Source organism: Mycteria americana, chromosome 12 (genome assembly GCF_035582795.1).
Source record: "Mycteria americana isolate JAX WOST 10 ecotype Jacksonville Zoo and Gardens chromosome 12, USCA_MyAme_1.0, whole genome shotgun sequence".
Lineage (NCBI taxonomy): Eukaryota > Metazoa > Chordata > Aves > Ciconiiformes > Ciconiidae > Mycteria > Mycteria americana.
Window position 1 is genome coordinate 5783625 of NC_134376.1, and position 15611 is coordinate 5799235.

Sequence of the window (15611 nt, forward strand, 5' to 3'; positions counted from 1 at the left end):
CTAAGGGAAGAATTCTATAGAGTGGATTCAGAGGAAGTGGAAGACTACAAATATAGTAAAAATAAGAATTAAATTATAATAAAAATTAATAAGATAAATGGAAAAAGAAAGCTGCCATGTTGGGCTCAGGGGCATGCTTTACTAAGAAAAACCTGTAGTATCTTTACCTTACTTTAGCCTATGCTTTGAGGTTATTGCCAATATGTCATTCCATTTACTTCATGTATTCTGTATAACTGTTGATAATAATCCTGTGCAAGGGTGGCAAAAAAAAGTGATTTCATTATTGCTTTGCAAGAAAGGACTTTGCTACAGTTTCATATTTGTCAGTCATCAGATCTAGATGCATTATTAATAGTATCAAGAGTGCCTTTGTAACCTTGGGAGTGTTTTGGTGTTTGTTTTTTGTTGGGTTTTTTTTTTTTTTTTTTTTTTTTTTTAATTTTAACCTAAGGCTGCGCTATCACAACTTGAGAATTAATGTTACATGTCTGCTACTATGAGAATATGTATCATGTTTCCCACTTTGGCTTTTAAAAAAACCAAAGCAATCAAATCTTATGAAATAGGTTGTGTATTTTCAAAGCAGGAACAACAGAAAATTTCTAGCTATAAATATCTTTGCTTTTCCAACCATAGTGAGGAAATGCAGAACCTCACACAGAAAGTAGGAAAATTGGAGGAAGAGAAGAGACAAATGGCAGAAGATACAATGGAAAAGCTTAATAAGGTACAGACACATGTTTGGTTTTGTGGTTTTTTGGTTTTTTCCCTTGCATCTAACTAATATATTGCAAATTGAGCTGATAGTCTAAATAGCTGCTAGTTGTGTCTTTTCAGAGAGGCATTTAATCTTGTCATAGAAATTCTGAATGATGGTTAATTCCCAGAGTTCGTTGATAAGTTGTTTCAATAATTACCACAGCAACTTGGGGTTTTTTTGGAGCTGTTCTCTTAGTGATTATCTGCCCCACCATCACTTTTTTTGTTATTCAGTTGGAATGTTGCAAAAAGCTTACCCTTTTAAGTGTTTGGGGTTTTTGCCTTACCTTCTTAGAAAAAAACCCAAACATTTGTGGTTTTGCTTATATCTTCTTATAACATCTGAACCCACTAGCTAATTTCAGTCCAATTTTGTAGAGGGAGGGAGGTCTTGTATGAGTTGGCAGTTAGGTAAAGGATAGAGACATAGGTAAGTGTGCTTACTGGCAGACTGGCAAAAGACAAAAAACCCTTTTCAGTGATTTTTATGCTGGTCAGGTGATCAGTTAGGGCACATGTGCTGTCCAGTCAGAAAATATTCGTTAACCTTCCTGTTTGGATGGAAGCGGGATACTTTTTCATGGGAAGGTTTACAGGATGTAGAGCACTAATCATCATGAAAATTGAGGGTTTTTTAATTCCGCTGCTGATGGGACACCATATTTGAGTAAAGAATTAGGGAAGATGTCAATACAATAAAATAAACCCTTATCCCCTTTGAATTGAAGTTTTTCTGGAGTTGAGGGATGTATTAATAACCTCTTCTTCTGGACTGTCCAGTATCTAATAAATGTAATTGTGCATCTGTTAACCCTGGACAGTCTTAAATGGGACTCTGTAATCAGCTGGGGTTTTTTTGTGAAATATAACTGAACTTGGTATCTTTGCAATCTTCCATCCCTCTGCCAAATGTTGTTGTAACTAGCCAGTAGAGACGAATGGGCACTGACAGACATGCTTTCAGATGCAGTGTGGTCACGTTAATCTCATTTCACTAGAAACTAGTTGAAAATTATTACTGAGGATTTTGATCATTTGTACTTAAAAATAAATAGACCCTGAAATACAGGCAGTAAAAATATGAATAAAAATGTCCACTAGCTTAAGAGGGTGCTGGTTTTTGATATACTGTGCAATTGTTTAGATTCTTTTCTTGTGTGTTATAGGCTGATGTATGCTAGAGGATGTCTTGAATACCAAATAACTTGAGTCTTTAAAAACAGCCAATAAACAGCTCCTTTTTTCCTCTGCAGACTATATATATTCTTGGCCAGTAACCATCTATTTATTGAAATGTTCCCATTATTTGTAATTATCACTAAGTTCCTACCAATTTTTCATTTTAATAGTAGGTTGTCATTTTTAATATAACATGATCCATTTGCTAAACTTAAGCCTGTAACTCAGTGTTTTTAAGTTATAAATAAATCCTTTTCACAGAATCAAGAGGTTTTTTCAGAGTCTATAAAATCTCTTGTTCCTCTACTTAAAATTTTACACCAACAAATTAGTCTTTTAAAATTGCAGTTAGCTTTTGTTTGGGAAGTGAGGTATGACAATTAGTATGGGATAATTAGGGATCAAAAGGATCAGACGGTGAGAGGTGGAATATGCAACCACACCTAGAAGAAATAACTGGAACAAAATCTTGCTTTGTTCTTGCTTCTTTCTTTTTCCTCTAATTAATTTCTTCAAGATAGAAGAGTAGAGTTATGCCAATTTACACAAGGTGTCTATCTTGTCAGTGTTATATGATGGCCAACTCATCAGTAAGCTTAAACAGATGATTATGAGGCCACAGTTGCCAGGATGAGACATTAGAGAGCTCCCTGGTTAATTAATACTAGTCTTTCCTGGAGAAGAATTGTGAAATTGGGTATCCTGACATTTGTTCTCAGTCTGTCAATAACATACAAACCATTTCTGGTCAACGAAAAGTGGGTTCCACTGTTGGAGTGGGTTCCACTGTTTCTATTGCTTTAGCAACGCATAGAAAAATAGGATTATGGGTAAATGAAAACCTTTCCATTCCCATGCTCTGCTAACAGTTAAAATGGGGACAGGAACGTATTTCACTGTAACAGTCATCTAGATGATGAGTTTGAACATGAGCAGTATTCAGAACTAAGAGTTTCCTCTTTAACTTCCTTCCACCCTGCAAGCAGGATGAACATTTAACAACTCTGGTGCTGATTTTTCTGAGTCATTCATAACCTGTTTCCCTCATAGAATTCCAACTCGTGTCTCTAGTGTACTAAGTTAAAGATTCTCCTTTGCAGTCTTCACCAGTCTGCATGGTTAAAGGCAAGGAAGATCGCAGGAAGGAACAAGCAGCCAAAATCATCCAGAGACAGTGGAAGATGTACCAAAACAAGGTGAGATTCTCCTATCAGGGAACAGTGAGGACATCCCTTTCTGAATCTTATTCTTGCTTTAGCATCTACAGTAACCTGCTGCCAGGCTCCAGGAACTGCAGCAGTGCTTCCCAGTACGATTCCTTACCACTATCTTCTCTTCCACCGCTTTTTTCAAGTCCTTCCTGCTGCTTCTTTTGCCTTTGCTCCCTAGAACCCTGTTGTTTCTGCTGTGAGATAGGCAGTTCCTGAATGGGGGAGTCTGGGTCAGCAGAGAACTAAGGAAGCATAGCAGTGCTTGAAGCAGTGCTGCTGCTCTTGCTTCCTTGGAGAATGACCGAGAAGTTGAATTCCCCTTGCAGAAATTCTCCAAACAATACAGGAAGTTTTGTGTATTGAGTTACACTCAACTAGGACAAAATGATCTAGGAAAAAAATGTTAACCTTAAATTTTGTTCTATGTGCAACAACACAATGCTGCTTTTTCCACGTATAGGACATATGGTATGAGGTGGGTCTTGTAAACGGTTCTTAGGAAACTAAAGACAAAAGAACTATCCACACATCTTTCAAAGATGAAAAGCTTTTTTTTTTTTTCCCCTTAAGTTTGTTGTTTGAGTGTTCAGGGGGAGGTGGGACAGGTATTTCTGTGTGTTTTAATTGTTGGGGAAAATTTGGAAAATCTTTATTAGATAAAACTTGTATATATTTGTGGCATTAACTTAGGCATTTTTCATTTCAGAAAGAAGAAATTGCTCTGGATGAGGTGAGTGTGTTTATGACACCCAACAAAACAGTAAAACAGGTTTCATTTGTATCAAAGCACAAACAAATAACTTTTTATTTTTAAAGAGTTTTTATTGTAATATGAACTGTTGTACCAAGATCATGTTTGTTCTTCAGACTGGCTCGTGATCTACCTTCTGACACCCTGGTTTTGTTTGATATATCTTGTCAGAGTGCTCCTCTTCTGGTCTCAAATTTTCTGTACTTGGTACCTTCTGCAAGATGAACGCTTCTGAAAATTTTGAACAAAATTTGATACAAACAGACAGGAAAGTTTTTCTATATTAGTTACTTCTAATAATGCTTTCATTTTCACTATGATGAGTCTTCAGAAATATTTGAAGTAGGAATTTGAAGCCTTTGCTAAGAAGAAATGTCTCTGAGTATTATGAAGAAATTGACTTTGTTTGACAAACTTGTCACTTTTTGATAAATGTTTTGCACAAAGGTTTTGATTAAACTGTTTTTTCAAATAGCACAATGTAGCATCTTACATTCATTTCTTCCAGAACATTAAAAATCCTACTTTCAGAAATTAGAAAAAATACTAACCATGTGATGCAAACATACTGTTTCACATCTAGGTGCTTTTTGTTGACTAGAATCCAGTAAAATCTCTGAGTAGAGAAGAAAGACACATTCAGCATAATCACTGCAATGGTCTGCCAGACTTGGCTTGATTTCTGATTGTATCAGAGCATCACAGAGTCTGCTGGGTGGCCAGAATCTAATATGGGAATGGGAGCATGTTGCTCTATTTGTGAAATATAGGCTGGTGTTGGCAGGTAGAACTTAATTGCATTTGATAGGATCAATCATGAACAGCTCCCAGATTGAATTTAAACCATGGAGGTGCCATGTCTATGGGTTGTCACAGGCTGGGGATTCTCTGGATTGCAGCAGAGTACCTGTGAAGTAATGAGGATGTGTGTGGATCCCTTAAACATAAGAAAATGTCAAGACATCAAAGAGTTTCCTTTGCACAGGGAAAAGTTATTTTCCCCATGTGCCTCTTCCCTCTGGACTCTTGTTTTAATTTATAACTGCCATCTTTCAAAGGAGCTAATAACATCTACTTATTTCTTTCCATGCTAGGCAGTTGTTATGCTTCAGGCCGCTTTCAGAGGGCATTTAGCTCGACAGAAACTGTTACTGAATAACAGGATGCATGATGCAGAATCTCACAACAAGGTAATTGTTGGGGCAAATGGGTATCCAGGCATCCCATTATATTTAGTTTACTGTGTAAAGTACTGTACTTTCAGACTTAACATCACTGGGTGATTCAGAGAATTGTTTTAATGCACTGGTTGGCAGCACCACTGTAGTTCCAGAAAGATATCGAGCTCATTCCCTAGCCTCCCTTTCCGTCTTCTTTAGATCACAGTTTTTCTTAGACGTAAAGCTGTAACTTCTCTGCATTATGGACTGTAACTAGGTCTCCTCTTTTTTTATGGTTCTCCTATCATCTAATAAAGTACCCTTTAACTCTTTAATTTGGAGTGCTGTTGAAAACTGTACTTGCTCTCAAGTGTTCACTGAATCGTTGTAGTAATAGACAAACCTTTGTCACTGAAGTTCAGAAATAAGAATTTGGAAAGCATCTTGGATTGGATTGAAAAGTAAAGGAGTCTTGCGTGTGGCATGCTCAACCAAAGACTTGTAGTGTCTTCTGTCATGTTAAACTTGCTCCAGATTGCTCAGTTCTGAATCTGAAAAAATTTCCGTACCAATTAAACATTTAGTTTCTGTAAATCATTTGCCAACTTACATGAACATCCTTTGGACCTTTAGCAGGGTAAAGTTAATTTGTAATTCTCCATCCAGGTTGCCCATCTGGTTGCACTTTACATGCACTTTTATTTCAGTAAGCTGGCCCAAGGTAGTAGGACCGAATACTTTTGCTTGATACAAGCAGAAGATATATCCATCATGAAGGTTGCTTTACCTCCTTCAACTTTGAAAGGTTTCCTTCCTGGAAAATAAATGAACTTTCCTTGCAGGTGTCTGCTCTTTCATTAATTGAATACAGATGCTTCAAAGCTTGTATGATGATCAGATTTACACTTCCTGCTGATTTAGTCTTATAGAACCTTAAAGATGGCAGACCAAAAGATGGGGATATTTGCTCTACTACCACTTTCACAATTAGGAGTAAAATTGTGAAAGCTTCTGTCAAGCTTCTGTGCAATCTGTAACAGGTCAGTTTCCTTTAATCTGATTGCTTTGCAGATCTCCTGCATGTCTTCTGTGTCAAACTCCTTGAGCTTGTCTTCTGATTGTGAGGAGAAAGATGAGATGGTGACATTTATCCAGTCCATTTTCAGGGCTCACTTAGCACGTACAGTACTTCTTGAGAAGAGGTAAGTGAAAAATAGATATTTCTGCAACATGCAATAGCAAAATTGGTTTTATTACAGGAGAGGGGTCATATTTTATAGAATTTTAGCATGGGTTCCTTGACAGAGAAGGAGAACAAGGCCATTGCTCCAACAAAGACAAGGGAGAGCTTGCTTGTGAGAAAATGCAAAGCGTATGCAACTAAAAGGGTTTCTTGTTGCAGCAGTAGTCTTCCCATATCCTGTTGCATGTTCTCTTCCATAGCAATGAGGAAAAGTAAAGTAAAATAATTAATCTTTGGAGAGAAAAAAAAATTACAGTTGCTATCAGACTGTAATTTCTAGTAATTAAGCTAGTATGTTCGCTTAATATAAGTGAATCTGAAGCCCTGACATCTAAAAGTTAAGGGTTATGTAGAGGAAGAACAGGGAGGAGCTAGAATACCTTCTTGCATACAGCCTAGTGACTTAGCTCAAGAAGAACGCAGTGATTTGCTTACTGCTTAGGTTTATGGTGTGTCTCTCTTGAAAAATACTTCCTTTCTCTCCAGGGTTTTTACTGCTCCAAAAGTCTTTAATATTGGCTGCCATGATTACAAGGAGAGTTACATAGTTGTCACCTCGCTTTAGCGTCTGAGTTCACTTCTGCAGGTGATAAGCTTTTACCTCTTGGAGGCTAGCAACACAAGAAACTTTTCTGCATACCCTCTGAAGACTGCAGTTCCTCCTCTGTGCCTAATGCTGTGCAGTATGTCTTTTTGCAGGCCCTCTGCATCCAGTGCACCAAGTGAGAAAGCAGTTTCTGCAGTTTACATTACAGAGAAGAAACCGGTCTCAGCGGCACTCCAGAGACCTCCTTCAATCTTCATGTCCTCTCTTCCTGGTAATCTCACTTCCCTCTGTGTTCAAAAGTATGTCCATTTTGTATGGGTGCACGCACAATTTTATAGAGAACATCTGCACATGCACACACATGTGCAAGTGCATACTTGTACTCCATGTGTGTGTGTCTTCTTTTAATTTGATGACATGTTGTTTATACTGCCAAGTGCAGTCCCTTAAATAAAAAATAAAAGCTTTGACAGTATCCGTACCAGCTTCCCCACAGTGCTTTGCCTATGCGTCACAACTGTGGTTTGGAAGGTCTCTCTCTGGTGTGAGTGGTAATTATTCAAGGAACATGGTGTTCCCCTGTATTGCCTCTCTACTTCCTTTTCAATCCCCCCAGCCCTGTAGCTGTAGTACGGTACTTTCCACTACATTTTGGGCCCAAAGCCATAGACAAGCTGAGACCGTTTTCACCATCCTGACTTAGTTTCTGAAGGGGACAGACATCTGGTAAAAAGAACCATCCTAGTCAGCCATGTGTATTTAGTCACGTTTTTTCAGCAGTCTTCAGTTGCTGCAGTAAGGGGACAAATGAAGTCCTGGATAACCTTGCCAACTAGTACTACTATAATACAAACTGGGAAAATGTCTTTCTTTTTTTATGGTCCTGATGCCATTTGGTTTCCTTCTTGAATTCTTCATTGCTGCTTGTGAGAAGAGGAGTTAAAGCCAAAGAGGCTTTTAAGAGGATGTTAGAAGTACTGAGTAGGAAAGGCAAAACAATGATGCAGATAAGGCAGCCTTAGACATGCAGCTTCAAAGGAGTTAAAAACAAACTGAAAAAGCTTGGCTCTATCCAGAGTGGGATATTTTAGGCTTTTACGGACCAGCTGGAGAAAAAAGAGCAACTTTGAGGGTGACCTGAGAAACATTGACTTGTGTTTTGTCAGTGAAAAGCAGACAGTCTCTGCAGACTTGCACAGAAACGCAGCGTGCTGTAACCAGCTGAGGCTGTGTCTAAGATATGAGATGGGGAATAAGCCAGACTTGCAAGGGTTGTGAATACAGAAGTTACCCTTCAGTGAAGGAAAATGTGTTTAAGAAACTTTACTGTATTCCATATTCAGGAGCGTATTCTACTTTGTGAAGGAGTAGGTAGTACTTGCTTCTGAAGATGTTACAGTTTTGAGTGATTTTAGTTATGTCTAGTAACAGTATCCAGAAAAAAAATGCTGCAGCATCCTGTTTTGCCTGGGCTTTACTGCAGTAGTCGTTATTGGTATGCTTAGTCTAAACCCAGAGTAAATCAGTTGTGAAATTCTACCCAAAGAGAGAATCACTTAAAAATAAAAATGCTTTGTGCTTCTGAAGAAGTGCTTCTAAGACCCGAAGAAGGATGTAAGATGAAGCTAGTCTGGTAAATGCAATAGTATGAATACTAATAGAGCACAGTCACTGTCTAGCTATGAAGTCTCCAAAACTAACTTGTATTGCAGATTATGATGACGAAGTGGTGAGTGAAGAAGTTCTGGAGGAATTTATATTGGAAGGGCTAGAGAGGAGACCATAAGCATTCAAACTTTTCTTTCTTGCAGTCCTTTTCTGCTGAAAAGGAGAGGTTGGGAGCAAAGCAGGTTATATTTGCTGCTGATCTTACGAATATGGGAGATGTTTTCAAAGTCTGGGATGAGGATAGAATGTATCTAGGTAGCTCTAATGGCATAACTGCCAGAAAAAGTGTCCTGCACTAAGTAGCTCTGTGAAGTATTAGCTCTTGGTGCATTGGAGGGTTTAACCAAACTCTCCCAAAAGACAAATCGGGGGAAAAACCTATTAAAGGAAGCAGAGCATTCTGGTGTAAATGCCACCTCTATGAAGTAACGTGACCCCTCAGCAATCTGTTTGGTTATAGCAGGTTTTTTTGCTATTTGAATTCATGTAGCTTAAACAGGTTAAAGTTAACCAGAAGTCCAACATCTGTCATTCCTAGCTCATGACTGATGTAAAAATCCACTAGCAAAATTGGTTTTTGATGTGATGTATTTCACTGGTTGTCCTGCAGCTTGGAAAGCACATGAGACAAGGAGCTTGTTTAACAGCTGAGTGATTTAAAGCAATCAAATTCCTTTAGCTTTAAATAATGCAGCTGTTGAACAAGCTCTTGCTTCATTTGTCCCAAGTCCAAACTTGCATTTCGTGACCTCTAGATCTGGCAATGATCTTAAACTTTCAGTGAAAGTATATATTGCAGTAAGTCATGTAATTTCACTTGCCTTTCAGCATTATTTTGAGAGGAATGGGAAAGATGAAAATTTGTTTTAAAGGACCTTATATATCTGCTAGAATAAATTTATATAATCCTGATCTAGCATTGCAGACTTTTAATTCATTGTTTGCATCAGGTTAGATGTCTCTGTGTGTTTAAAAAAAAAAAAAAAAGAAAGGCAAAAGTGGTCTAGCATTCAATGCTGCTGTGCTTTTCTTCAGAATGTGGACAGTACTTGGAGATTTGTAAAGCCATTTCTGCTGCTTCCCATGAAATGGAACAGATAACAACAATTAAGTCTGTGAAACTTAGCGTTTTGTTTCTTTCTGTCAGGGGAGTGGCAGGAAGGAAGAATATGTTCTGTACATGCACAGCAATCTTGAATAAGGGCAGCATTTTTCTCTGCATATCACTAGCCACTCTGGATACAACTGTTAACTTAATTTGAGGCTTTTTTTTAAATCATAATGAATTTACATACAGTAATCAGTGCTTACCCCTTCACAAGCACAAAGATAAAGTTGTCACTCTGAACTATACTAAACTGACGATAAGGACAAGAAAATCTCAGACATCAAGAACAGGATATAATCAAGAGTGATCTGGACAATATTAAGCTATTTCATATATAATATCTGTTTATTGTTGGAGTTGCATCTTCTAGTTATCATGCCTGCTTCTGGAAGTTCTCTTTGCTCATCCTTATCACCAGTATTACTGGCTCAAATCTTCCTGAAAAACTCTTACATTATTTGTTGACTGATGCAGAGAAGAATTTCACTTAACTAGAAAGTCATGTTTCTTTGCTTCTGTAAGTTGAGGTCAATGTAATGGCCTCCCTGCATTCCTCCTTTCCATTCACAGGCTCTCTGTCCGTCACACTTTTTCTGGCCTGGTTGCAGTCCCCTTTTTTTTATTCCACATTCCAGTTGCTGTGTATGCCTCCTCTTCCATACCGGGAGGTTTTTTTTCTCTGTCAGGAACCTCTTATTTCACTGAGACCCATGGGAGAAGAACATCTCCCCAAGTAATACTCTCTGTGTGCCCTCTACTTTCCCTTCCATTTCAGTGTCAAAATCTCAGTGTATGGCAGCTTACTTGTCTATTTCCTCTTTCTACCACAGGTCTTCTTGATTTGTTCTCTTCTCTGGGAGATAGCCTTTTCAGAGAATTGGTATTTGAAACTGAAAAATAAGTGGAGCTGAGAGGAGAATATTGTGCTAGAAGGTATTAATAGCTGTCATCATTTAGTTCATAGATCTCTTGCTGAGGGGATACAAGCTGCTGGTTCTGCTCATCAGATCTTAGGGGCCTTGTATATATCCATTTTATCCCTCTGATTTTCCCCTGTTTACTGGAATCATTAGCGTTCTATCTGTTCATGCCCTGAACATTTCTTCAAATGTTGGAATTGATGAGATGCATAGGACCATGCATCCAGAAAAACAGCAAAGAAGCAAAAGAAAAAAACAAAACAAAACAACAAAAAAAACCCCATGGTGTGGTCACCATTTTTATTGTCATTAAGTAAGGTAGTACAGCATGTGAATAATATTTTTGGTAGTTTTACAGATATAAGGATGAAGGACACTCACTGAGAGCTTCCATCCTTTTTTTTCCCCCCTCACTTTTCCCTTTTCTCTATATCTGACTGAAGTTCTCATTATGACCTTTCTGCTTAGCTTAAGCTTGCTTGGGTAAATTTTTCCTTTTCTGGCCATCTAATAAATATTTATCTTTATGACCTGAGATGGCTTCAGTATCGAATTGCTTTACTTTGTGGTGTGTAACCACTTGCAAAGATTTAAAGACAATAAGACAAATCATGCATGGTCAGTATGTCAACTTAACGCTTGCCATGCATGCTCTTTCATTAAAGAGGAACGGGAATAGTTATATGGAGAAAAAGATAGATCAGAGTTATTCATAACTGTAGGTAATTCTGGAAACTTAATGGCTCAGAGAATATTACACTTCCCACAGGGGCTTGTTATTGTCAATGTTGTTTATTGATGACCTTGTTTCCTTTGTAATTATTTCAGCCAGGTCCTCTGAGAAGCAATCGCAGCCTGCTCTCCCTCTGTCTGTGGATGAAGCTCACTCAGACGATTCAGATGATATTGTCATTGTCTCTCCGTTGTTGCAGATGAAGAAAAACTACACCCACTTTTAAGTTTTGGTAACAGGCGCTGGTGATCTTGAATTATTAAATTCACAAAACTATTTCTACCAAGATACAGCATATAAAAGATGAAAAAAGGGGGAATATCAGCCCCTTTTTAATGATAGTTGTCATTATTTCAGCCATAAATGAGTAATTGTTTGATATGCCATCTTCACAGACTTTATGGCTAAAAGCCACTGACTGACTGTTAACCTTATCCTCCTGGTACGCAGAGAGAGTTTGGATTTAAAAACGAAAACAAAATACTTCAATATTTTGTCTCACAATGAGGATTATAAATTCAATTGCCAAATTTAAATGAAAGCAATAAAGTCTTAAGCTATTTCACATCAAACAAAGTTTTGCTTCAGGTCAACTAAAATAATGCATTTGATTGGAAAGTGGTTAATGACACGGCTCCAATTTTCAGCCTGTGTATGTGAAGGGGAACAGCTTGTATTTGTTACCAGGTCCCCTCTATTTAAAAATTTTACTGTGTCATATTTTAATCTTTTTTTGTTTATTTTCGTACTGAACATTTACAGTCTGTGCAGACCTTGTAAAGGCTTTTAGAAGGCCATTTATTTGTCATAGGACTATTCTAGGCCTACTGTATCAGCAGGGTTTTCTTATTTATTGCTTTTTCCAAGTGTGCTTGCTATGATTATGTATAGTACCATTTTGTATTTGAAATGTCCGATCACGTAATCAATTTTTTGTATTTGTCAGAGAAGGTGCGTAATAGCAGGAGTGTTCTGTGAAGGATGCCCTTGTGACTGCTTTTTCTGCTTACGTATCACAAATATGAGTGGTTTATGGAGGGTCATCTCTAATATGTGAAAATACTTGATGTAGGAGATACGTTGCTTTATGTCCTGTTTCAGCTTACGTCACTTGACTGTCTGAAACTGTCACCTAACTAGATTGCTCATACACTGAGCACTAGGGGGTTTTAAGTCTAATGTTGCTTTGCTGTTGTTGATCTCTCTTCTCAGTACTACTTTGAAAGTGCACATATTTTAATATATATATATAAAATACTGTCAGTGCATGGTAAGTTCAGTCACAGGCTGGGAGAGGGATCACACTATACAGCCATCTTCTGTCATCAGGTAAAGCTATGAGGCTGACTGCTGGAAAGCATGGGCACCCCCAGCTCTACTCTTAGGGATATGGACTGGGATGAGTATAATACACAAAACCTAACCCATGCAGTTTCGTTTAGGAACAGAAGTGGTATGTTGGATTATAATAGAAATTAAGACAACATCCAGAAATAACACTATTTGACAATATTGTTGTCCATGCAAGGACCAAAGACATAATGGGCTGTGGAGAATATGGTCAGAGGGGTCTTTCCAGATCTTTTATGCAGACTGTACCCCTTCTTGACGGGAAGGAGAGCCTTATAGTTCCTACTATCATGCCAACGTCCTTCATAGGCGTTACAATGTGTGTGGGTTTTTTTAAGGTGAACTAGATAAATTATATGATATTTACTGGAAGGAGAATTTAATTTTACAGACAGTGAAGTTTTTGTGGAGACCCTAATGGTTTCTTTGTCATCAAGCAGCAATAAAGACTCCTGTAAACAGAAAGCCCACTTTTAAATATAAGATTCTTATCACCTTTTCTCTCTTCTTTTTTAAATTAAAAATCAGTCGCCACTGTTTCACAGAATACTAATAAGTCAGAGCTGTCTCGGTTCTTTGATTTCAATGAAGCACTATCTGAGGCTTATCATAGTTCATGGCAGTACTTGCAGCCAAAGAGGAAACTGGATGGCTGCAGCACAATGCAGCTGATTTCATTTAATCCCATCAGTGGAAATGCTGCCTGTGCTATTTCCAAAGGCAGTTTTGGGAGCTCTCCATACCCAAAGCAGTCTGAAGAATGTCATTTACACTCCCGTTGGGTAAATTTTTCCTGCTGGTGCTTTGGTCACATGACTGTCATCTGCGGAAAGGATTAAAAAAAATATATAAAATAAAAGAATACAAGGGATAGAGCACTCTTGGCAGAAGCTGAGACCTGTTTCCCTCTTTTTTTTCTGGAAGTCATGTTATGAAAAAAGAGTCATTTTGCTAAATAGAAGCAGAGCTATATTGAGTTGCCTATGTATAATATTTCAAGTCTGTAACTGTGACTCTGTCACGGATACCTCCAGAGAGAGTAACTAGAGCTGAGGACTCTGACACATTAAGGGGAGAGTATGTAGTGTGTCAGGACCGAGACTGATATAAAATACCTACCCAGCTGTTATCCTATAGGGAAATACTTGGACAGCAAATATAATGAAGATGACATTATTCTACTTTACTGTGCTGTAATAGCCAATATGAAAGTATTAGGAAGTAGATACAGAGCAGAAAGACTTGCATTGTAACTGAGCGTATGACTAGCAGTAGTGCTGTCAATAGACAAGTTCTGGGATAAAGGGGAGATAGTATCGTGGCATGACCCAAAGGCGCAGACAGAAATCAGGGTGAAAAGGAGCAAATGTTTTCTGGAATTAATGAAAACGTGTCTAGAGCTTCCTAAATTTGAGTCTGCTATCTCATAGCCATCAAAAATCTGATACTTAACTTGAGCTGGACCTCAAACTCACATCTTAGTTTGGAAGATAACTATATGCTCACTGCATATCAAAAGTTTGGTGTGGTACACTAGAAAGAGAAACTTCCACAGTATTAGTAGCCTTTAATGTTGTTTCATTATATACTGTAATGGAATGTGTTGAAAGGAGTAGTAATTGACACTAGGTTTCATTCTGTGGTTATCTATCTGAATGCCAGCACCTGTAAATCTGGGAAGAAATGTGGAACAATGAAGGAGGAAAAAGTTAATTTTAGAGTAAATGGCATTTTTCCTTAACAGGGAGCTGAGGACAGTAAAAATCGGCGTGGCCCAATACAAACATACTCAGTTTCTGAAAAATACGTCTTCTGTAGAAAGCACTGGTAACCTTGTGGGGGCGTCAAGGTCTTGAATTAAAATTAAACTCCACGGTAACCTACGTAATCTAACAGCACAATTTCCATGCTGCTGATACGGGATAATGTTGCCTACTTAAAACCTTTTGCAACTTACAGTAGTGTTTAGTTAGAGATTGTGTGTGAATATAGAGATCTGACTTCCATGGGTTGTTATCTCTCTTGATCTCTTTTTGCCCTTAAGTGCCTATGCCTGTAAATCTTTCCTGAGGCATCAAGACCTGAAAACTGTATTGTTTTCTGCATAGCTATAACAATAATCCCTGCACAGGCAACTTTTAATGTAGTCGAAATGGAAAAGGATTAATCTTGGCATATGAGAGTGCCATTAATTTTTATGATCTTTTCAATATTTAGAACCGTGCAAGTCTTTTATGTAATTTATATTGGGATCTTTTAAAAGCTAAAACAATTGCAATGTGTTTTCTCCTAATTGTTGAACTTCCAAATAAAGTTAATGTTTGTAAATTAATTGTTCATGCACTTCTGCTGCAGTTTCTGTATCTGCATTGCTCCTCTGGTCTCTGCTGCATGCTCCTCTTGTTTTCACGCTGCACCTAGGTTTACCTTTTACCTCTCTGACTGTTTCCCTGAGCTGATAGCAACAAGATAACTCTTAAACATGTAGGGAGTGAAACTTCTTCTTCAGTACACATTCAAGATTGTCCCATCAGGAATGAACGGTGTTCTTGACCAAAGCCTATAGTGGAATTGACAAGACTGCTTTCAGCCTTGGCTTCTGGTGTTTTATTCAAAAAAGAAATCCTGTCAAGTAGTTCTCTAACTAACAGCCATGCTATTGCCTCAAACATATCTGGCTTTGCGTGGAGCACAGCAAGTTTCATTTATGCCTTTTCATCTATTGTTGTGCTGCTTGCTTGTTGGTTGCAACAGTCATCCTAACCAGTTACCAAACCAGTGAAATTCAGATAAAAGATTCAAAAGAAGTCATTGTGGTGACTGTTCGTGCCTAAATACATTATTGATGGATACTTCTCAGAAACCTGTTGTAGGAGGGATGCAGAATGGATAACTAGTATTCGAACTCACTAGGGCCCCAGAGCTCTCCCTGTGCTAGGGTTTGGTAGTGCTGTAGACATGCAGAGGACTGGCTGACAC

General features: G+C 38.1%; 1 protein-coding gene across 4 annotated transcripts in view; it reads left to right on the forward strand.

Moving 5' to 3' along the window:
• The window catches only part of IQCE (IQ motif containing E), a 28288-nt gene extending 13324 nt beyond the window's left edge, over positions 1 to 14964 (forward strand). For 2 of the 4 annotated variants that reach the window (XM_075514710.1, XM_075514713.1), the window contains exons 16-22: positions 640 to 730; positions 3042 to 3137; positions 3859 to 3882; positions 4998 to 5093; positions 6135 to 6265; positions 6991 to 7124; positions 11378 to 14964. In XM_075514710.1, the coding sequence (XP_075370825.1) occupies positions 640 to 730; positions 3042 to 3137; positions 3859 to 3882; positions 4998 to 5093; positions 6135 to 6265; positions 6991 to 7124; positions 11378 to 11508 (703 nt within the window). In that variant the 3' untranslated portion in view covers positions 11509 to 14964. Of the gene's footprint in view, positions 1 to 639; positions 731 to 3041; positions 3138 to 3858; positions 3883 to 4997; positions 5094 to 6134; positions 6266 to 6990; positions 7125 to 10459; positions 10563 to 11377 lie in introns of all 4 variants that reach the window. The other 2 variants (XM_075514712.1, XM_075514711.1) reach the window with 2 other exon arrangements.
• The last annotated feature ends 647 nt before the right edge of the window (positions 14965 to 15611 follow it).